Source organism: Centropristis striata, chromosome 6 (genome assembly GCF_030273125.1).
Source record: "Centropristis striata isolate RG_2023a ecotype Rhode Island chromosome 6, C.striata_1.0, whole genome shotgun sequence".
Taxonomy (NCBI): Eukaryota; Metazoa; Chordata; class Actinopteri; order Perciformes; family Serranidae; genus Centropristis; species Centropristis striata.
In genome coordinates, this window is record NC_081522.1 from 15,856,112 (window position 1) to 15,879,297 (window position 23,186).

The following is a 23,186-nucleotide window of genomic DNA, read 5'->3' on the forward strand; positions in this document are numbered from 1 at the left end:
TGAATTGATCTAATTCCATCTCTCAGAAATGATCATGGAAGCAGAAGAAGTGATCACAGGACCATGAATGCGCTAATCTAATTAATATCCTCCTGTTCCTGCCACTGATTTTACGACTAGTTAAAAACCTTCTGCTGCTTTTATGGCTATTAGAAGCCAAGTGTGAGCTATCTTCTACTTCACTCTATTTTCTCTTTCCACCAGCAGTTGGCCATCCTAAACATTAAGAGCCTCCAGGGAGCAAAGGGTTCAACCGACTCAGAGGCCAACTACCTCTGGATCATTGCGGCAAACGTCTAAAAAAGCTATCCAGAATTAGGCCTGACAGTTGTGATAATGGTCTTGTATGGCTAGGTGTTTTTCTTTTCACAATTAACCTACCATCTCCCTTCCCCCAAAAACCCTCTCCTTGCCCTCTTCCGCTCTACGAACCCCCTCCTCTTTCCCTCCCTTTCACTTGGCGGAGCTACAGCGGTTTCTCCAAGGCTCACCAGGCACAGTGCTTTAGCCCTGTGTAATCCTGCCAACCCTATTTCATTAGCCACGCGGACTAAAGAGCTTAACGACACAGCCCCATCGCAGTAGAGGGAGAGAGGAAAAGAGAAAAAAGACACAACACAAATTCCTCAGAATACATGGCCGCTCAGCCAGTATTTACGCTTTCTCCCTCTCTCTCCACGCGCCTTGCCATACCTCTCCCTCTGCCTCTTCATCTCCATCTTGCAAAGGAGCCCAGAATGGATTAGAGATGGCATCAATGGGATGAGACGTATTACCAATCGATTTGGAGGGAGCGTGGCATTGTTCTTCTGAGTGGAAAACTTTGAATCTGGCCAATGTGCCGATGCCAAACGCAGCCGATTGTGAGATGAAGTTGTGCGGAGGAGAGACGCTCACTCTCTGTCTCTATTGCTCTTTCCTCTCTCATTTCATCCAAAACTACTGCTTGCGTTTAATCACTAAAGTCATTGAGGACTGTTTTGTGGTTCATCTGTATTGTCTAGGAGAAACATGTCGGGTTTAAGAGGCTGTAAAGTAGCTTTGTACTGATCTCGGGAGAAAGGAGGATAAACAAGCAGATTGGGGAGAAACCTGATCAGTGTTAATGGTGATGGTTTAGGATTTCGTCTTCTACTGATGCCTTCTGCCTGACAGCCAAAAACACCATTCTACTGATTAGACAGTGCTACTGAAAAAAGAATAAAAGGAGCTGCAGACGAGCCATACCCTGATGAAAAAAAAAATACAGTTTACTTCTTTATTGACAGATCATGCATAAACTTTATAACCCATAAACACTTGTATAATCCTGATTCTACCCCCAGCCTGGAGCTGATTGTGCTGAAATGGCAGCGTTTGAACCAGACACTGTTGGTCATTTACTTGATATTAGTGGCAGAGTGGTGGGAGTGACAAAGGCCTTGAATGAGCAGCCTGAGGATGTAGGGGGGCCTGACCGGGGTCTGGGCAGGTTGTCAGCTAAGGGCACAAGGTGTGGGGGACAGGGGCAGAGACTGCTGCCATATTTCTTCATGAGGGCGACAGTGACAGAGAAGCGACAAAACGAATGGCCTGTCAAGAGAAATGAGAACGAATAGTTCCTGTGTTACATGGAAAGAGGAGCCTTCAAGCATCAAGGGGCGGTTCGTTTGGAGGCAGAAACCAGGACCAAGTCTTCAGCTAGCAGCTAGTGCTAACTGCTGTGAGTCCTGAGTCTTTTTAGAAGCCAACAGAATATGTTGATGATCACAACTTATAAAAGAGGTGGTAGAAAAGTATTAAAAGTTGAAGAACATAAAAAGGTTGGTGATATCCTGCCAGTGATCATCATGGGGATTTTTCAGGGGGGAAAATCATATATTTTCTATGTCCTCAAGTGATTCGCATCGGTTTGACTGAGCAAATATGTGATCATAGGATCATAGAAAAGTAATTGACAGCTCTACAGGTGTTTTTACTCATTTTGTCTAATAGAGTCCGTCAGACTACGATTTCTCTTTCCGGTACTCATGTTAGCAATACCAGTGCCCACAGTTGTATGTTTACAACCTTACCAACACTATTTCCCATACTCCCTGCTTTTGGCCACACACCCCGGCTACATTTTGTCAGGGGAATGTTGATCTGCAAACAGCTATAGGATGACGTGGAATGACCTGTTCTCAAGGTCTGTGAAAGATGGGATGAATGTTGGATGGTGTATGGAACAAAGTCAGCGGTGTTCTTGTCCTGTGTGAAACCAAACATCAGCGTTGTAATTTTAACCTGTAAAATAACTTCCGTCATGTTTTATCACCTACATGACTGAACCGTAACTTTAGTTTTGTTGCTTAGTGTTGAGAGTGAGAATGTGTTGTGTGGGCATGTAAAGACTGTGCTTGATTAACATCTCTCTGACCAAACTTTTAGTTTTGTTGTACCTGTTTGGATGGACCACGTATAGTTTCCATGTTTAATTCATCCAGCTTTGACCTGACCAGAGATATGTTTGTCCAGGCTCCCTGTGTCAACAGTTTTTATATATAAGACTGTATTTCTACATAGTTCAACTGAAAACCAAAACTATTTGCACTTCTCGATACTGAGAGTAAGTGGTAAGCTCCTGTTGTTTACATTTAAATAGATCTAGTTTGTGTTTACTGAACATCAGCTGCTGAGTTCAACAAACTGCCCTTTAAATATGGACTTATGTCTTAGGAATGCTCCCTTTTCCCTTTGTCTCCATCTCTTTCTCTCCTCATTCTGCGTCTGTGCTTTGACATACTGTAGCTTCTCCCCGCCCAGTTTTTTTTCTTTAATATCCCCCTTTTTTCTGCCTCTCTCCACTTCTTTTTCTGTCTCATCATTAGTGGCTGTTCCATGTTGAGGGGAGAGTAATCTGAACTACGTGTCCCAGGGGCCCATTCCTTTACTTCCTGCTGTAGGAATAAGTGGCCTATTGATTAGTTATCAGCCCGTAATTGGGCTGCGATCTCCCTCGCCCTCAGATATCCCCCAGATATATGACACTCCTGACAGCCTGAGAGGTGGGTGAGGAGGCGGGGGTTGAGTGGTGGCGGGGGGGTTCCTACTGCCTGCCAACACTTTACTCAACAAAATGTCTTCCTGACCACATAGATGCCAACTGCTGCCCACTTCTCCCTTCCTGCAAAGGGATTTTAAACATCATGCCAGGGGAAAGATTATTCAATCTTTCAAATTAAAGAGCCAGAGAGAGGTCCTGCAGGATTTTTTGCTCGATGTTAACTATGAGTACCCATTTTTGCCATTTTCTCATAGCAATAAACTCTGAAATTGTAATCAGAGTTTTAAAATGAAAATGGTGCGGCTTACCGAGAAAGAAACTTATATAAGCTCAGAGTAAGTACACCATTCGCATATGGATAATTGCCTGTGAGGGATTTCAATACAAATTGAGGCTCAGGAAGCGGATAAGCAACAGGAAGGGTGTCTCTGCTCCTGTGTAAGCATCCAAATCTACTGTGAGTGCGCAAAGAACCATGACTAACTCTTACTAAGTCTGTTTGTGCGTTTTTAGGAAAAGCTTAAAGATACTTTCCTCTCTTCTTCCATCTCACTCCCTCTTGCTGTCAGAGCCTCCTTTTTGCCCAAAAATTACGTGTCGCTCTTTAGTTTGAATCGGGAATGCATGTATCACTCTCCAAATGCACCCACTCCACTCAACATCACGAGGTGTTAATTGCGAGTGTTTGTGAGCTTGATCAAAGTGTGCAGGGGGATGAGGAGGAGACGTGTCCCGCTGGGTCTTCCAGACAGACACAACATGTCAAACCCTCCATTTAGCAGCCAGATTAACGCTTATCCCAGCCATCCCTCTGCTCCCTCGCTCCTCCCGTCTCTCCCTCAAAACCACATCTGATAAACATCTAATTTCCACACTCAATATTGCCATAATCAAAAGTCCACCCATTACATGAAGCCTGTTCATCATCCCGCTTCACTCATCCCTCGGGCCAGCAGCGATCAACCTTTTCCCTCTGTTCTCCCTCCTCGCTCTCCCCCAGAGAAGTGAATATCCCAGTGGAAGAGCATTTGTCTCCTGGCATTAATCTAGTGGAGATATAAAGGATTGTTGTTTGAGGCCGTGGTGTCCTGTGGGCTGTATTGTCTCTGCATCTTCCTCTCTGACAGAGTGCAGAATAACGCAGAGAGATGTGACTTTAGTTTGCTTGCTCCCTCACACAATCCTCTGCTTACTAAGAGCTATAGGCAAATGATTCTTCCATTTCTGAGGAACAAATGAGGGGATTATGACGGGGAGGTTAAAATTAATATTTACATTCATCTGCAATAATCTTAAATCACACTGCATGCAGAGGTGTTTACATTCTCATCTTTCTTTTGGCTGAATCTCTTAGTGTCTCCAAAGGGATGAAGGCATGTGTGGGAAGACTTCAGAGGAGGCCTGGAGGACTGTTGTATCTGTAATGTGGCACCACCTCACTATTCTCTGCTCGGGCTGATCTCCACAGAGCCAGTGGCCTCTTCAGTCCTCTGGAAAAACACACAAAGACGCATTGTGTGTGTGTGTGTGTGTGTGTGTGTGTGTGTGTGTGTGTGTGTGTGTGTGTGTGTGTGAACCAGAGCACCCTGTAGTTGTTACTTATTTGTGAGTAAAGTTTTAAAAAATGTATGTGCATTTTATTTTATTTTTTTAAACTGTACAAATAGTGCCCTGACTGTTTGACTTAAACCCTTACCTAAAAATTCTATCCAATTAGAAATGAAATATAATACATAAAGTTTGGTTATATACATATTTTATATTCATAGCATTTTCTAATGTTTTTGCTTGCTTTACATATTTTTGTCTGACTAGGCTTAATACTTAACACCACGAATAAACAGTGTGTACCAGTATCGGACCAATGCAGGTTTTACAATGGCTGATGCCAACATTTAGAGAGCAGTGACCAATATATAATGCTGATATCATGTTGTGTGTTTTTTTTATTTTTTTTTATTTTTTTTGCATCTTATTAAATACAACAATTTATTATTAATTTCAAATGAGACATATATATTTTTTAATTTAAATGAACATTCATTTAACACTGTTATTGTCTGCATTGTCTCTATATTTTGTCTGTGCTGCAATTTCATAAATGCCCACAAGTACTCAAAAACTTAGCTTTGTAAAAACAAACTCGTGAATAAAAAGAAATAGAGTTTAGAGCACAAAACGGCATTTAACGGCAGATAGAATCTCGTTTCCAAAAGAGAATGAAAATGTACAAACTTGCATAATAGAACATTTTTGAAAATTAATTAACTCAAAATGGCATTAATCGTCTTGATTCATTGGTTTAACACTAGAAGGTATATCTGAATGATTCCAGTGCAACTTAGTTTTCTTTCTTTTCTTTAAAAAAAAAAAAAAGTTTTTAGGCCACAGCTTCCCCAAATTTCTTGGCCTGCAACTAACAGCAATTTCCATTTCTGATTTACATTTTTTCACTTAGTTAAGTACCAGATTAGCCTGTAAAATGGTAGAAAATTTAAGAAAAATGTTCCCAGAGCACAAGATCTTCATATTGCTTGTTTTTGGCCAACCCACAAAAAAGAACCCACAGATATTTAATTTGCAGGGATATAAAACAGAAGAAATTAGAAAGCCTGCTGGAACATGTGAATGTTTGTCAATTTGGCTTGACAAATAACAAAACAATTAACCAATTATTAAAATTGTTGTTTATTAATTTTCTGTTTATTGACAATGTTAATTTAAAAAAATAATTTAACATTTAAATTGAGAATTAAATTAATCAGAGAACTCCTGATGGTGTTTAAGTCCTGATGAGTAAATCTGTGGGCTAAATAAGAGTTTATAAAGAGATGCCTGCTATATTTGTATTATTCTGTGTACGTGAATCTATATGATTGTTTAGATGAGGATGATGACGATGTGGAGGAGGTGAAGGAGGATAAAGAGGAAGGGGTCCTCGCACCCCCTCTCTGTGTGATGGCGCAGTTGGACTCTGACTAATGGGGAAACTCTTTATGTATATGAGTCACATTAATAACGGCACAGAGTGGACACTGTGGACATTAATAACAGTGTACAGTTGCAGAGAGCAGGTAGCACAGTACATATACCAGCCACATCAATAACAACTCATAACCTCCAACTGCAACATGAATCATCATGCCATGTGTACACTGGAAGTCACGCATGCAAACAGTATGTTCATGCATGCACCTAAAAATAGAAAATCCCAGTCATTAGACATAAAGATCTAAATATATCCAGACACCATGAGCTTTAAAAGACAGCAAATAGTGTGTGTTCCTTGCACTGTTTTTGTTATTTTGTGACTCCTTCTACCTGCTCCTCCACATGCTGGGTGATGCACGGTGGGGATAGCTAATGAAGCCAATAATGTAGCAGTGTGTGTCTAATGAGAGAAGATGAGCTCAGGTTCCATACGATTCACACTTAATTTTAGTGTGTTTGTGTGTGAACATGATTACATTCATGAACCTGGATTCTTGAATCCACAATGAACTCTTTCCTCCCGCAGTTCACGAATTTGTGTATTCATAAAGCACTTGAAAATCATTATCTTGCAGACTGCACTGACATGTGAATAACCCACATCTCTACATCATGGTAACCGCACACACTGGAGATATATTTTAAACTACACATGCAGTTTTGTTGTGTTTTTTTTTTTTTTTTTTTTTTAAATATAATAGCAGTGCATCCCATGTTACATAGAGAGTGAGAGCAGATGAGACTGCTCAGACGATGCCAGTGATGTCCACCTGCTGTGAGAGACAATAACCAGATGTGAAGAGGAGAGTTTGACACATGCAAGTCTGCTCATTGTGGCCAATTACTGGGTTGAAGCATCCTTCTGGCAGGCACAGAGCCACAGAGAGAGTGTCACAGCCTGCTTTTCTAATCAAGAGCTTCCAGTCATTTGAATCAGAATCTTACACCACCCTGGTGTTTTACTCTGCATAATGTTTCCATTTGGAGGCTTTAAAGGGACAGTTCACCCCAAAATCAAATATACATATTTATTACCTTACCTGTAGTGCTATTTGGGGAACAACGGGAAGTGGGGAAGTTAAAGTAAGGCACCGGCGGAGGTGCAGCAGGCAGAAATGTCTTATCGTACATATGTCTTATATCTTATCGATATGGGGTAAAAAGAACAGTAAGGTCCACCTAGAGTGGGCAGGAGGGTTGATGGATGGGTCAAACAAACAAAGGACTTTGAGCCAGAAGACTGCTGTTCATGTCCCATTTGGAACCAAAAGTAACTTAACTGCTAATTACTATAGGTCACATCTATGTCACACGTTACATAACTACCTCACGTCTGGTAGTTGCGTCCATTTATTTTACTTTTTTTCATACATTTTGCTATGTCTTTGTATAGCTTTGCTTTTGTCACTGTTTCACTGTCTTAATAATTTGTTTAAAAAAGCTACCATTACATTTAGGTATGAGGATTGATCTCCTGCCAGCCATGGAGAAGATCATTTTGGAAATGCTCCTGTGGTTTGTATTTGAGGGCCAGATCAAACAACATATTTGGTTGTAGAGTTTTGAGGACTTGTTGGTCAAAAATACATTTGAAAATTAATTTCCTCTACCACTCCATGTAGGAACATGAAACACTTAAAGAGTGTGATTGACTGTGGTGACTTGGATGTTTCTGCCACTAAGGAATCTAAAAATCAGAGCAAGTTTGGAGCAAAAACAACAGAGGAACCTCAGTCCTTAGTAGAAACATTTCTTTGGTAAACCCATGTTCTGTCTTTCTCTATGTACACTGTTGTGCGAGCACAGGTACACTGCAAGGTAATCACTTGTTGAGGGCCTGTTTCTCCTCCATCAACCATGCAAGTCCACACATAAACAGACAGTTGAAAGTCTGAGTTGCTACCTGCTTCCTGAGCAGGTAAATGAATCGAAAAGGTAGTAAAAGTCTGATTAATGCAGGATTGGCAAACAGAACAGTGAGATAGTGGGAGACAGAGAGAAAGAGAGAGAGTGACTAAGCCTGTTCTCTCAAACGTAGCACTTTGCAAATATGGCACTTTGTTTCTGTGATGTGGAAGCTTATTATCTTAATATGCATTCTTTTATTCCCCCTATAAAACACTGGCAGAGGAAAGCGTGCTACCGTTCTTCATACTCCTCCTTGTAATAGCTTCTCACAGCTCCTCATTCTATTACAAAAGATACAACAGTTAGTTAAGACCCCACGAAACATTTCATTTTCTGTCCTGCTAATTAAATGTGTCTCAGATGAGCCCACTGAGCCCACTCTTCCGGTTGTCTCCCATTTGGGGTGCCACCAGAGTTTAATATATGGCATTAAACAGGGATTGAGCACGAGTATGAAGCCGTCCTCCCGTTGGGAATGTAATGAATGATTATAAGGCATAATCTTGGTCATGCAGAAATCCTTTAGTTTAGTTTCTGTCGTTTTATTTAAGTTACTGTCTGTTAAATATGGTAATGTCTTTGGCTATTTTTGGCACACTTAAGATTTTGAATAGTGTGAGTGGGGTTATAAAATGCATATCTTGCAGATGCATAAAATGAGCTTTAATGAGTTTTTTTCTCTGCGCTCTCAATCCTCCATTTCCATTCTGTGTCAAAACATTGTGATAATATGTTATACAGCATTAAGATCATATCATGGTGTGTAAGCTGCCATATTTGTCTTATTTAAATTATATTTCTGCACATTATTTATTTTATAGACCTCACAAGAAGCTTCTGCTTCCTCACCTGTAAGAGGAACATTTGCACTTCAAACGTGTGTAACAAAGCAAACAACAAGTTGTGCTCATCCTCCGTAAACGCACAACTCCAGAGAACCCCAGAGGCAAACAAAAGGTTAGCATGCTGAAAATAAAAGTGAAGTCTATTGCAACGTGGCACATAAGTCATACTGTAATGAGGATGTTTTTAATAGATGTAACAATTAGTAAAGTCACCGTACCAGTAAATCACAGGGAACTCCGGGAGCACTGGTTATCCTTTACCCAGGATGCATCAGTGTTCTCCTGGGGTGAACTCTGAAAGGTCAGATGGTGTCTCATTAACACACACTCTGGGCTCCACATGTAGAGGCCAGACGATTAACACAAAGCTGGTTTGTATACGTAAGGCCGAGGCATTGAACTAGCAGTGTTATAAAAGAGTCACCCAGCCTCAAAGGGTCGATGTCTTCATTCAGAAATCACTTGACTGCATGGCTCTGGGTTCACAAATTGTTACAAATATTAATTTTACAAGTATTTATTTTAATTTAACAAATTATTTGTTAAGTTATGTCAATCCTACAGGAATGCTGTTCTATTCTCCTGGAACATAAATTTTGTTTAAATTGAATATATATTTGGAGAAAAATATAAGAACATGCTCCTGCATTTATTTTAATATAAAATGTATAATTTAATATATAATTTTATATTAAAATATTTGATATTAAATATACAGTACAGGCCAAAAGTTTGGACACATCTTCTCATTCAATGTGTTTTTCTTTATTTTCATGACTAATTACATTGTAGATTCTCACTGAAGGCATCAAAACTATGAATGAACACATATGGAATGATGTACTTAACAAAAAAAGTGTGAAATAACTGAAAACATGTCTTGTATTTTAGATTCCTCAAAGTAGCCACCCTTTGCTTACTAGAATATAAGACATGTTTTCAGTTATTTCACACTTTTTGTTAAGTACATAATTCCACATGTGTTCATTAATAGTTTTGATGAATTTACAATGTCAATAGTCATGAAAATAAAGGAAACACATTGAATAAGAAGGTGTGTCCAAACTTTTGGCCTGTACTGTATATCTATAGATAGATAGATAGATAGATAGATAGATAGATAGATAGATAGATAGATAGATAGATAGATAGATAGATAGATAGATAGATATGCAACCTGGCCCCAGATAAGCAGAAGAAAGTGAATGATGGAAAGTATTTAGATATGTTGTAATCATATAACACTGGTGTACAATTGCTCTTAACTTTCCTCTGTACAGTATAAGTGGTCCTCCTCCTGCTGTATAAGCTTATTTTATGATATATGCCTGAGTGCAACCCCTGTATAGTAGTATAGTGGGGTGGGGGGTGGGGGGACAGAGAGACAGTAGTAAACTTGGTGGCAGAGAGCTGCCTACATGAAACTCCAAAGGGAGACAGAATGGGGTGCATACAGGACTATTAGCCCTCAGTAACACAGCTGATGCATTGGCTCTGGACTCTGCTTGTTAACCCTTGAGACTCCCAGGCCGATAAATCCTGGTTTAAGAGATCTGGCAAACCAAGAGCTCACACAGCAGCTAGTGTCTACTGCTGCTTTAGATGCGGACCTGTGTGGACACACGAACAACTTAAACTGCTCTCATGTCTCTGCTGGTGCTATGAAGGGAATTATCTTTTTCATGCTTTTTTGTATTATTTTTCCACTTTTACAGGACTAAAGAAAAGACATTTTTCATACAACAGGATGACTTTTATTCAGGCTTTTGTGTTTATTCAACTCCCTTGGTCATGATATAATTTTCCTGTCACAACATAATGTCATAATAGTGGATAAGTGACATACAGAAAATAAACACACTTTGTGTGTGAAAAATGCTGTGATGATCCTTTCCTGCTGTTTATCTTACTACCAGTCTGAATTTACACTACAGCAGCAACAACATACAGTCGCATCAGATGGGACACCTCATCTGTTTAATATTTATTCAAAAGCATCACAGGGGCCTCTGTTGTGTGTTCTAATGAATAAAACACGATGTTTATCCTTCCTGTTTAACGTTAAGTCCCCATGAACAGTCACAGGGACCAAGAGAATATTTACTTGCGTTGGGACACCGGGGAGTTGGATTATCTGCTGGCGGCTTTGTAGTTTTCTGAAGCTTCCCCGTGTGACGTGTTCCAGGGAGAGTTCTCTTATTTACTCTCCAGTCCTCTGTGTATAGCCCTCCTTATTGTTTGTTCTTATGTGCCACCACTCCTGAGGAATGTGCTCCAGGAGAGAGAGAGAGAGGAACACTGATGCTGTGATCATTACATGGGTTTGAGACTATAGACTCCAGAAGGACACAGATGGAGGTGTTGTCACTGCAGAGTATTCCATTAGAGACAGGATTTTATGTTGACAAGGACTTGCATTAAATGTGAATTCATTACTGTGGGACGTGTGAGTAAGAACATGTGTTTCTTCAACAAAGAAAAATAGCTTCTGTGTAGTTTAAAGACTGCTTTATTGTTGTTTTTTTGTATTTTCAATTTAGTTTATACTTTATTTTGAAACAACAAATGTTTTCCCTGTCAGTAATCTTCATATCCAGCAGTACGACTAATAGAGAGCAGAAGAGGCTGTAGAAGAGCTTTTTTTTTTTTTTTTTTTTTTTTTTTTTTTAAAAAGAAAAAGAAAGAAAAAGAAAGCCGAAAACCATTTGCACACATCGGACACATACCTTTACAAAAGCCACGTGAAGTATTCTTTTCTACCGAAAGGTGGCGACGTTGGGTTTCCAAACAATGTCACTCAAGCAGACCCCATGCCATGCTCTCTCCAAACACTTTTACCTTCCTCACAGCGATCCGCTTTATCTGTAGGAATCTGTTTCTACGATTATATGTGAAATAAAGATTATTTATCTATCGCTCAGTGATAAGTCTGTTCAAAAGCATTTGGATGCACTTAATTAAAAGATTTTCCGGTAAAGTGACTGAAACGATTGTGAGAAGACTTTTGAGACATGTGACTCCTTAATTATAAATCTGCTTATAAATGTATATTTAATTAAATTCACCATTGCTACAATAACACACTAAATGAGAGTTGAATTAAGGAAGCATCAGAAAAGACAGTTAAAAAGCAATATTGTTGGCAAATATATCGCTAAAATTGAATTAAAATATTTTATGTAATTATTATAAATGTTTATTATTAAATGATGATGGGAGAAATTAAATAAGTTATGTGTTGAAATCACAACGACTTGCTATAAAATATATAAAAAAGAGGCTTCACATACCATGTGATAACTTCCGTCAATCCTCATGATCTGTTTTATTTTTACTTGCATTCGTCATTCTGTGCGTAAAGTGACAAAAGAATGAATATTAAGTCTCACATGTCAATCTACTGATGGGCTCGGACACTTCAGAAAACTTTGGATTCTACACTATTATGCTAATTACGTCCCCAGGCTGGGCTCCTCATTGGCTGAGTCTCAGTCAATTTAATATTTCAGTCCTGACGTCAGGGTGCCTATAAAACTAAGCAATGCTTTTTAACTCGTCGGCTGACTGATGCCTTAGAAAAAAAGATCTATCAATCCTAGGGTGGAGTTTTTTTCTTTTTCTCCACAAAGCAACTGTTTGCCCGGGACACGTGCGTGAACCTCCTCAATTTGGCGCACTAATCCTAAAAGGAGCCATGAAGTGTTAAATGGTAGAAACAGAGACAGCGGCGCTCAGACACCCGCACGCTGGGAGAGAGGGAGGAAACAGCGCTGCTCCAATGCGTCTGTGCAACACAGACTGAAGAAAAAAAAAAACTTATCGACTCACAAAACCAAAACCTGCGCTGCGCAATTAGTGCGTGAAAAACCACTTTTTCTCCGGTTTTGAAGAAAATAAATAAAGAAATCAAGCTGGCTCAGTGCGTGTCTCAGCAGCCCACTTTGACAGGTGCTCCTCACCCCCTTTGGAGGACTGTCAACAGCAAGAGGATGGCATCAGAGCTGGCAATGAGCAACTCCGACCTGCCCACCAGTCCCCTGGCCATGGAATATGTTAATGACTTCGATCTGATGAAGTTTGAAGTGAAAAAGGAGCCGGTGGAGCCCGATCGCAGCATCAGCCAGTGCAGCCGCCTGGTCGCCGGGGGATCCCTATCTTCCACCCCGATGAGCACGCCTTGCAGCTCGGTTCCCCCCTCGCCAAGCTTCTCGGCGCCCAGTCCGGGATCAGGGAGCGAACAGAAGGCACACTTGGAGGATTTCTACTGGATGACCGGGTACCAACAGCAGTTGAACCCCGAGGCTCTGGGCTTTAGCCCGGAGGACGCCGTAGAGGCGCTGATCAGCAGCAGTCACCAGCTCCAGACCTTCGATGGCTATGCCAGGGGGCAGCAGTTCGGCGGCTCAGCCGGGGCAGGAGGCGCCATGGCCGGGGAGGAGATGGGATCAGCGGCCGCCGTGGTGTCCGCAGTTATCGCTGCAGCCGCAGCTCAGAACGGGAACCCCCACCACCACCACCACCATCACCACCACCACCACGCTGGGGGACACCATCCCTCCTCCGGGTCTCAATCCGGCGGCGGCGTGGGGGGAAATCACCAGCACCTGCGCTTGGAAGACCGCTTCTCGGACGAGCAGCTGGTGACCATGTCGGTGCGGGAATTGAACCGGCAGCTCCGGGGGGTCAGCAAAGAAGAGGTGATCCGGCTGAAACAGAAGAGGAGGACGCTAAAGAACAGAGGCTATGCCCAGTCCTGCCGGTACAAGCGGGTCCAGCAGCGGCACGTCTTGGAGGGAGAGAAGACGCAACTCATTCAGCAGGTGGACCACCTCAAGCAGGAGATCTCCCGGCTGGCCAGGGAGAGGGACGCCTACAAGGAGAAATACGAGAAGCTGATAAGCACCGGCTTCAGAGAAAACGGAGGATCCAGCAGCGACAACAACCCCTCGTCCCCGGAGTTTTTCATGTGAGTCTCGGCGCTGAAAAGTTTTAATACGCGACCCTCACAAAGAAAGAGAAAAAAAAACTTTTAATTTGCACGCAGCTAAAAAAAATAGCGTGTGCTTGCTTGCGTTGATTGTTAAAGCTGCGTAAGTTTAAAGACACTTTTCTGTATTTTAAAAGTATTTTGTTTCCGGGTGAGCATCTGGTTTGATTGATCACTTTTACAAATAGTCCTGTTTAAAATGACTGAATAAGAATTCAGTTTCAACAAATATTTTTTAAAGGATTTCTATCCAATTCGCGATGTTTGTCTTTCGACAAAATGATAAAATAACACTTTGCTGAGCAGCTCCGAGCTTCCAGCCTGACCATGCGCCTCGTCCACCCTGTCCCCTTTACCCAAATTACTTTTAGGAAATGCAACAATCCTCGGGCATCGCAGCTTTATTTCCATGTACATTTATTTTAGTTTTTCTTTGAAGTCAATTTATTTTTGATATGAATGCTCTCATTTTTCATATCACCCATCCTATTTGTCTTGAGAAAGAAAAAAAACATCCAGTTCCAGCAGAAGTTTGGAAAATTGCTGTAACAGTTGTGTGAAGCCATGCATGCTGGTCATGTACGGATTGTTTTCTTTTTCCTTGTTTTTGTGAACTTGTGTATGATGATTGTATTATACCATGACTGCATTGTTCATCACCTTTTGGGGGGGATTTATTTGTTTTAAAAAAAAGTGTGTGTGAACAGGTGCATTCATCCGTCACTTTGCTTTCATAAAAGTTCCTCGCGAGCATGGAGCCTGCAACATTTTAAATAAAGGCTGCTTCTGGAGCCTGTGAGGAAAAAGACTGGAATAAAGCATCGTTGTACTAAATACTGATTCATACTCACACACAACATACTGTTAAGCTGAGCAGCATCGCAATATTTTGTAAAAACAATAATATTTTTCTTGACAAAATGCAATGACTAAATAGATTATTGCGATCAACAAGTGGGACTGGAGATAAAACATAAGCATATTATGATGCATGTCCTGAAATAAAAGAGAAATAGGCCACTTTGTCACGCAAAATTGTTGCAACAAATGATCTGTTCTTTCTGCAATTCGTTGTTCATGTGGTTTCCCTTCTTAACTTAATTCAGTGCATCCACAGCCCTATGGGTGGTATTCGGTGAATAAACTGTGAAGTGTTTGGAAATTGAAATTTTGTCGAATAATTAAGCTAAGCATCTTGCAACCACACGTCTAATGTGATGATTTCTAAACAGAAAAATGTTCATCTGGACAGTGCAGTTAACTGGCAGACATCGTGTTCACTCTTCAAAATGCAATTTAATAAATATACCATTCATCAATAAAACTTCATGAATGGAAACAAATATATTCTGCTGAAAATGTTTGTTATTTTTCTTCTCTTTAGTTTTGCATGTTGTTTGTCTGTGAGGCGACACCACACACTCTCTGCCCTGCAGTCTTCTCTCGGTCTAAACTGAAATATAAACAGAAGAAGAAAATGTCAATTGCAAATGTCACTCAGATAAGGCAAACATCTGTTTAACACATCTGCTTTTGATTGAAGTGCGATGCAGATGTTGCGCACAAGGCGCGTAATTATAACAGCTCCGAGATCAAGTCCAGCTCTTACTGAAGGCATTTTACACTCTCAATCAATAATCTTTTTTCTTCTTTTCTTTCCTTCCGACAATTACACTGAGAAATATTTAAAAGTATATTTTTTCTTTTTTTCCCCACGAATTAAATATATTGTAATTATAGGGACCCTATTCACCTGTTGCGTAATAAAAGACAGAAAAAGTGTTTAATCTCGCTTTAAAACGCGAAGACAATCGGACAATGCTCAGTATTTGTAGTATAATTTCATTTTTTTGCCCGAGGGCCTAATAATCGTGCTGCAGCTGTCCTGGAAAAGTCTGAGTTAATGATTGATTTTAGAGTAAACTTGCACTTTTTACTCGGTAGCTGTCCACTTGTTGAATATTGTCTGTGGAAAGTTTCATTTAAAATCGACCGGAGACAAAGGTCTGCATGACAAAAACGATCAAATATACAATTATACACAAATGTGTTTAATATTTAAACTATGAATTTTGACTTCCTGTAAATAATTTCGTGTGAAAAGAAACTTTATACTGCTTTTCGCAGCGACGTGATTAAAATTGCCAGATTTCTACTTAGACTAATTGGTTCTTATAATAATATTATTCTAGTAAATGTTTCGCTGTTGTTATGACACGCGAGGTATTTAGGCAATCCACAACTTTCGCGTCAGTGTAAAGTTCCTTTATTTGACTCTGACATAAACGCTGATAAGAGTAAAAAGGCAGAAGCCACAGGAGGCACTCGGAGCAATTTGGTTTTGTAGCGACTGACTCCAGTAGCTTTAATCCTGCCTGTGGTCTGGACTGAATGTGGCCTGCAGAGTGTGTCTGCTCCTCAAAGCAGCCTGATGAACTCAGTGCATCCTAAACAGCAGTGTGGATGAGATAAAAGCTGCACCCGGTCTGGGTTAGGCTGCCATGCAAGGTCACTGCCACCACAGTGCACATGCTTTGTGTGTGTGTATTTGTGTGCGTTTGTGTGTGTGTGTGTGTGTGTGTGTAGGTGGTGTTATATTTTTCCACTGCAGGACATCTGCATGTGCTGTGTGTGTGAACATAAGGAGGAGTTGTTTTTTCATATGTGTGTGTGGCTCATTGAACTTTAAAAGACACCACAGCAATGAAGTTGAAGACAAAGACTGTGCATACTCTGTATTAGCTCACCTGTACAACAGTGTCATTCACTCACACACACACACGCACACACACACACACACACACACACACACACACACATACACACACACAGAGTCACCTGGCTCGCATTAGCTCCTATGAAAGCCCAGAGTGAGGGACAAGATGGGAGAGCATGATCCTCTCGTGCCTTGGAGGAATGATTTTCTCTGTGATTAAAAGTGAGTGAGAGAGAGAGATAGAGCGAAAGAGCAACAGAGAGAGAGAGAGAAAAAGAGGGAGATGCTGGCTGCCTTCCTGCTCCTTTCAGATGATAAACGATCAGAGATGCGTCCTAGCTGAGAGGAGAGGGCCTTTTAGTGAGCATGTGTCCACTAATTTATGGCCTTCCTATCTGATTAGGTCAATATAGTGTGCTATTTAATTACATTTGTGTTATAACCTAGAACTGGAGATGCTATACTTCTTTCACAGCGCCCCTTGCTTTCTTCTGAGAGGCAGATAGGGTTAGTTGAGTTTTCTGCGGAGTCTCAGGATTTTAGCTTTTACCTGGAATGTTATGTGACAGACGGGAGGTCTGCTTTGTGGCACGCCTCGTAGGTTTCCAGTGTTTTTGCTCCGGTATTCAATGATAAAGTGGAAAAGTGCTGATCATTGTAGGGGTGGAAATTGTGTGGGATGTGATTCCACGTGTGTGTGTGTGTGTGTGTGTGTGTGTGTGTGTGTGTGTGTCTGTTTGACTTCTAGACACACCAAGGGGCAAGAGGATTCAGACACACTGATTCACTTCCTGTGTTGAAGGAGGACAGAAGGCACAGGAAACAATATTTCAGCGCTTCCTCCTCATTTCTCACCAGATTCACTACTTCTTTCTCTGCCTTTTTATTCCTCTCTTTCACTCGCACACTTTGAAAAAGTGTGTTCATGGAGCACACAGACTCACCACATTATTAATCTTATCAGTATGAACTGTAATTCTGTTCTCCGGCCCACCATATTGACTCCTGCACTGTGATCATTTGCAGTATGTCCAATGATTAGGTTATTAAAGATAATGTAGTTGTCTGTTGTCACAATATTGGACTCTCTCTTTCAGGTCAACTATGGGAAATCACTTTGAAATTTATCAGTATTGACATTTGAATCATCATCATGTACTTCACTTTAATGCCTCAGAATTAATAGGACAAAGCATGTGCACACTTTTTAGTGTCTATTTGTGTGAGTGCTCAATAACCAGGCAGCATTGTCTTTTATTTGACCTTGTGGAGGAAGGGTGTATGTGTGCTTTAACAGAGTGCATTAAATCTATAGGAATGAGTCATTTTATCATGACACTGTGAGGCATGTAGCTTTTTATGTCAATCAAAAGGAAGTTTAAATAAATGCAAGTAAAACAAATAATGTCTCACTTAACACAGAAAAACTTAAGAGGCCAAACGTGCAAAAAATTCAGACATTCATTTTTTTCCTTCACATTAATACACATATATATTTAAGAGCAGCCTCAAGTTGCTCCAATAGTTCCTTTATTTTGATTTATTAATGTTATAATAGGCAGTTTATATATAATATATACATATTATTATAGAATAAACAGTTTATTTCTTGAAACGCAACATAAAAAAGTATGATTACCTAAAGGTGTCAGTAACAATAATATATACAATCCGTTATGTTATCATTTCATGAGGGCTATCACTGAATAAAAAACAATTTATTTTCTATTACTAAAAAATATTTTTTAAAGCACCATATCTCATTGTCACACAACAGTTTTGTGTATTTTCCTTCCTTCCCTGTAAGCGCTCCCTTACCCACGCCTTACCCACCCCCCCCCCCCCCCCCCCCCATCAAAGGGTTTAAAACATATTCGCATTCAAAAGAGGAAACAATTTCAATCTCTTCCACTCAATCCGCATCTGCATCACTCCACGCGATAAACATTTACATTTAAATTGATTTAAATCAGCTGCATTTATGTTCCTCTGTGGTCCGTCCATCATCTAGACCTGCAATGCCAGAGCTCCTCTCTCCCTCTCTCTCTGTCTTGCAGTGTCCTGAGTTATGTGTCATTTATTTGAAACCCTAATAATTTAACTTGTCCCCTCCTGTCGCGGCTGTGCATGTGGTAAGAATGCAGCAGCTGTAAAGAAGGCTTGTGCCTGTGTATGTATCTTATTGGCTTTACACGGTGATTTTTACCAGCAAATAGAAGCATGGGCAGAGAGGAGGTAATGTGATTGTCTGAATCCAATCCTATAGTCTGGTTTTGAATTGAGATTACTGTAAATGCTCGGCTGTAGAGAATGTGTATATAGCCACATGTAATGTGTCTTGTGTGCTTGTGTATGTTGCAGCAGAATTCAAACCCTAGATTTGCATTTGCATCGTATAAGAAGCTCTCCTCAGAATGCATCACTAAAGGGCAATAGATGAAAGCTAATTATGATTTAATTATATGTGATCACAATATTATGACTCACAGATAAACATAGCTGAGGCTGTGTTGATGTTTTCAACAGTGTTTTCAACTGTGAGTTGAGTTGCAGGGCACAGAGTCAGTGGAGTGGTGTGTTTTGGACCACAGCGGACGTGGTGAGGCAGGGGGGTGTTTGAGTGCATTATGCGAATGCTTGTGTGTGTGTGTGTGTGTGTGTGCATGTTTGTGTTATGCAGGGTGGAGCTGGAGCCGAGCCCGACCCCGTGTTTTACCTGCATCTCAATGAAGCGAGAGAGGTGATTTACCCTTCTACTGCAGTCAGTCTCTCTCTCTCTTTCTCTATCTCTCTGTCTCTCAGCCAGTCAAACAGACATTGATCTCTTTGCCAGGCAAGGTGACCCACAGTGTTGTTCAGCTCTTCCAAAGTCTCCCCTCTCCCTTTCATTTGTACCTGGGAAAGGCCTTGACCCCACACAGTGCTGCCATGTAGCAGCCCTCTGTTCTGCACATGGACCTCACTTCCCCTGTATCAAGCCCTGTGTGTGTGTGTGTGTGTGTGTGTGTGTGTGTGTGTGTGTGTTTGTGCGCTTGTTTGAGTTTGCAAGAGTGCACACAGAGTAGACACGTGTGTGTGCAAGTGTGCGTGCGCAGTGAGTGTCTGCATGTGTGGGAGAATGTATACATGTCTACGTGTGTGTATGTGTGTGTGTGTGTGTGTGTGTGTGTGTGTGTGTGTGTGTGTGTGTGTGTGCACGTGTGCGCGTGTGCGTGTGTGTGTGTGAATGTTCCCCTGTGTCTGCTCTGTGTTTGTCTTCACCTATAGATGTGTGTAATTATGTGCAGATTGATTTCTATGGGGCTGAAACTGTAAAGTCTCAACAATGTAGGTACATGTGAGATTCTGCTCTGTCCATGTTAATGTTCCAGAGCATTTTTCAGGTGACGGCAGACTTGTCTCTGCTGTAGGTCTGTCACCAGGAGCTCCTATGTAGCTGAATGGGTCAGAGTCCATTTGGCCCCAGTGTGAATCGGATTACAGGGAAATGAATGGCTCTCATTGTTGCTTAAAGATGGATTGGGCCGCATTAGTATACTTTGTCGCTCCTTCGCCTCATTTCATTCCACTGAAGCCCAGCGAAACGTTTTTCAGGATGATTCGTTCATTTGGGTTTTAAAGCAGGTTTTGGCATGTGTTCATATACAGTAATGCTCACATGTGTGTACATATTATATTCTCCCACAAACGTGTCAATATCCTGCTGTCAGACATGATCGTCACTAACCGAATGACCTGCCTGCTTAATTTCATTTCTTTTCAAAATAATGCGCTCAAAAGTTTTTTTAATGAAGGGTGGGGTGGTAATAAAATGATGATGTATTATCAAACATTATAACATGATGTTACAACCTGAAATTTATTCAGGATGTAATTTTTATGCATATTGGTTTTGCATTTTGAAACACTGTGTAGAGTGTGTGCGTTTGTGTGTTTATGCATGTTTGGAAGCGTGCATGTGCATCTGAATCCATCTTTTGGAAAATTATGTACAGGAAATGTATTCATGAGAATTAGTCAAATTACAAATTAAATCTTAAATTCAAATAATATAACTGATATCTGATTAGTAATTTGACTAAGCATTTAAATTTAGTCGTTTTTGTGTTAGTTGTTTAATTTAGTGCTGCTTTATATATGTGTATATCTTAGTTCATATATGCTTATATGCTTAATTATTTTTAACAGTTTGAATGGTTTGTCTTGAATTTAAATATTATTAGAATTCCAAATGCTTGATTGCATTTTATTTATTCAACTTATAGGTCAATTTTAGAAAAAGAAAAAATAATGCCACAAATGTATTGTTATGTTGAAGCTGCACTGGTTCTCTAAAAGAGCTAATATTTCTCTCTGTCCACAGTTATTTGTAACTTTATCTTTGCCCTCTGCTTTATGTCTCTTTTCTCTTATATTCATGGTCATACTTAATGTTCAAAGTGTGTTATGTCTGCAGCAGAGTTTCCAGTATTATTGGTATTATAATACATTTCTGTTTCCTGTCCTTGCAGGACGTCAAGAAAATTCCTCCATCTGTGAAAGAGAGCTGTGTCTTCCCCGTCCCTCCACCCTGGAGTCTGAGGTAACTCCTCCTGTTAATCTTTGACGCTCCTTTACTTTACTACATAAATTAATTCAATACATTAACATTGTTAAAATATTTCAAACAAATGCCAAAATACAATATATTACAATATAAACTACATTGAAAGCTTTAGTGTTGCTGATGATTGAAATGTCATGCTGCTTCATGTTTATCAAAATACAGAAAATAATGTTCACACTTAGCTTTTAATAATATTTTGTTTAGTACAATGATGTTGTCAGAATTAATGTTGGTATTTATATATTTTTTAATTAATATTAAAAAAAATTTGTTTATGCGCAAAAGAACCTGCTATTAATCTTTTTGATTCAAGTTAATACTCCAAAAAGTTCACTTTATATTTAAAAACAAAGAGATGGGTTGCATCTAAGCAACACATTTGAGATATTCCACAATACGAATATACAGCATGGTGTTAATTCTGAACCGAATTGCTGCACTTTAAAAAAAAAAAAGGAGCCTTAAATCTATCGCCCTGTGACATTTTGATATTGTAAATATCTTTATAAATCTGACATAGGTTTGTGTAATGCCTCAGACATGAAGTGAGTCTTCTGAGTGAAATCAAAACCACAAACCACTTATTTGTATTGATTTCATTTAATAAGGAAGCACTCATTTGGGATAGCAGACACATGGGAGCATTTCATTATTAAATGCATTTTTATTTTCACTCTATATTTATCTCTATCAAACACACTCTCAACCTTTGTGTGTGATGTTATGCAGTTTTCTGTTTTGGGGCTCTGACAGTGCTGCTTGATTGACAGGAGGACGACATGTGCAATACTCATGGGAGGAGGCCCAAACTTTTGCCTTGACCCTTTGACCTCCTTCACTCTCCTAGCTCCCTCTGCAGAGACAAACACTGTACGTTATTTTTTATTTCTGGCTGACACGCAGATGGACGGATGGTGGGATTGCAGAGGACGGCGGAGGATGATGGAGTGAAGGAGGGAAATCGAGGGCTAGCTTTTTTGCAGTCAGAAAATAGCTGGAAAGGAAGGAATTCAGGCAACGTTAGGGAAGGAGTTAAGAGATTGAGGACACCTGGATTAAAATGCAGACGTGCACGCCAGGGTGAGAGAACAGGAGGAAGTGAGGAGGCAAGGGAAGGGAGGAAGGGATGGCAGGAGGGCTCCTGGCCATGGATGCAGACAGACAGGCAGGGTAACCAGAGGCAGGCGGTGACCTTCTCTGCTGCTGGAGGATCGAAGGCTTTATTTAAAGGCCTGGTCAATGCTGGGTGCTGCTGAGGTATCAGCCTCGCAGCCAGGCGACTCATCACCACTGTAATACAACTCTCTAACCCTAACCCCCCTCCCACACACACACACACACACACACACACACACACACACACACACAGGACAGGACACTCTCTGGACACCTCAGGTTTTACACTGTACAGTAGAGAGGCTGGACAGAGGAAACTACAGCATCAGCATCGGCTAATTTTACTGTGCAGCAGACAGAATACTCTACTTTCCTCATGTGCTCAGCATTGTTAAGCACATGCTTGTTTTGCCTTTGATATGCACTCCATCACTGCCCATTTTTCATACTGTTGACCAATTATAAATAGACAGCACGCGTGGTGCAGCATCATGCACGATTTCATGTGTAACATATTGAGACTGTGAGGATAGAGGTGATGCAAGAGTTAAAAAATGACAGAATGCAGGCTGCTAAGGTAGGACACCTGCGTCTATGTGTGTGCGTGAGCAGAGCACGTGTTCATGCGGTCGTATGTGTGTGTGTGTGTGTGTGGCTGCAGCGTTAGGACACCTGCATGCTTCAGCACTTTCTGGCTGTCAGGAGCTCTGAGGTCACAGGCAGGGGAGTAGAGAGGGCACATTAGAGGAAGCTTCAGAGCCCCCACCCACCAAGCCTCCGCGATCCTTCCCCCCTGCACCTCTCACTACCCCAACCCCCCACTTTTCCCCTCTTTCCCCCCCGTTATCCCCCGTCATCCCTCCTCCTCCTCCTCCTCCTACTCGTCTTCCCCTCATGGTGACGGGGTGAGTCGGCCACTCGAGGGGGAGGGGGCGCAGGGATGCAAGGTGCCTCTGTGGCTGACAGCAGGCAGGTCAGGTTTTTGTAGACAC

At 40.9% G+C, this 23,186-nt stretch overlaps 1 protein-coding gene across 5 annotated transcripts in view; it reads left to right on the forward strand.

Moving 5' to 3' along the window:
- Window positions 1-23,186, forward strand: part of LOC131972829 (transcription factor Maf-like) — a 105,260-nt gene that overhangs the window by 43,551 nt on the left and 38,523 nt on the right. For 2 of the 5 annotated variants that reach the window (XR_009394507.1, XR_009394510.1), the window contains one exon: window positions 4,380-4,549. Coding sequence is in view for 2 of the 5 variants with exons in the window: in XM_059334567.1 (XP_059190550.1) it covers window positions 12,759-13,735; window positions 19,153-19,212; window positions 20,984-21,011 (1,065 nt within the window). In the remaining 3 variants the exon portion in view is untranslated. Of the gene's footprint in view, window positions 1-4,379; window positions 4,550-12,263; window positions 13,736-19,152; window positions 19,213-20,983; window positions 21,055-23,186 lie in introns of those variants that run through there. The other 3 variants (XM_059334567.1, XM_059334568.1, XR_009394508.1) reach the window with 3 other exon arrangements.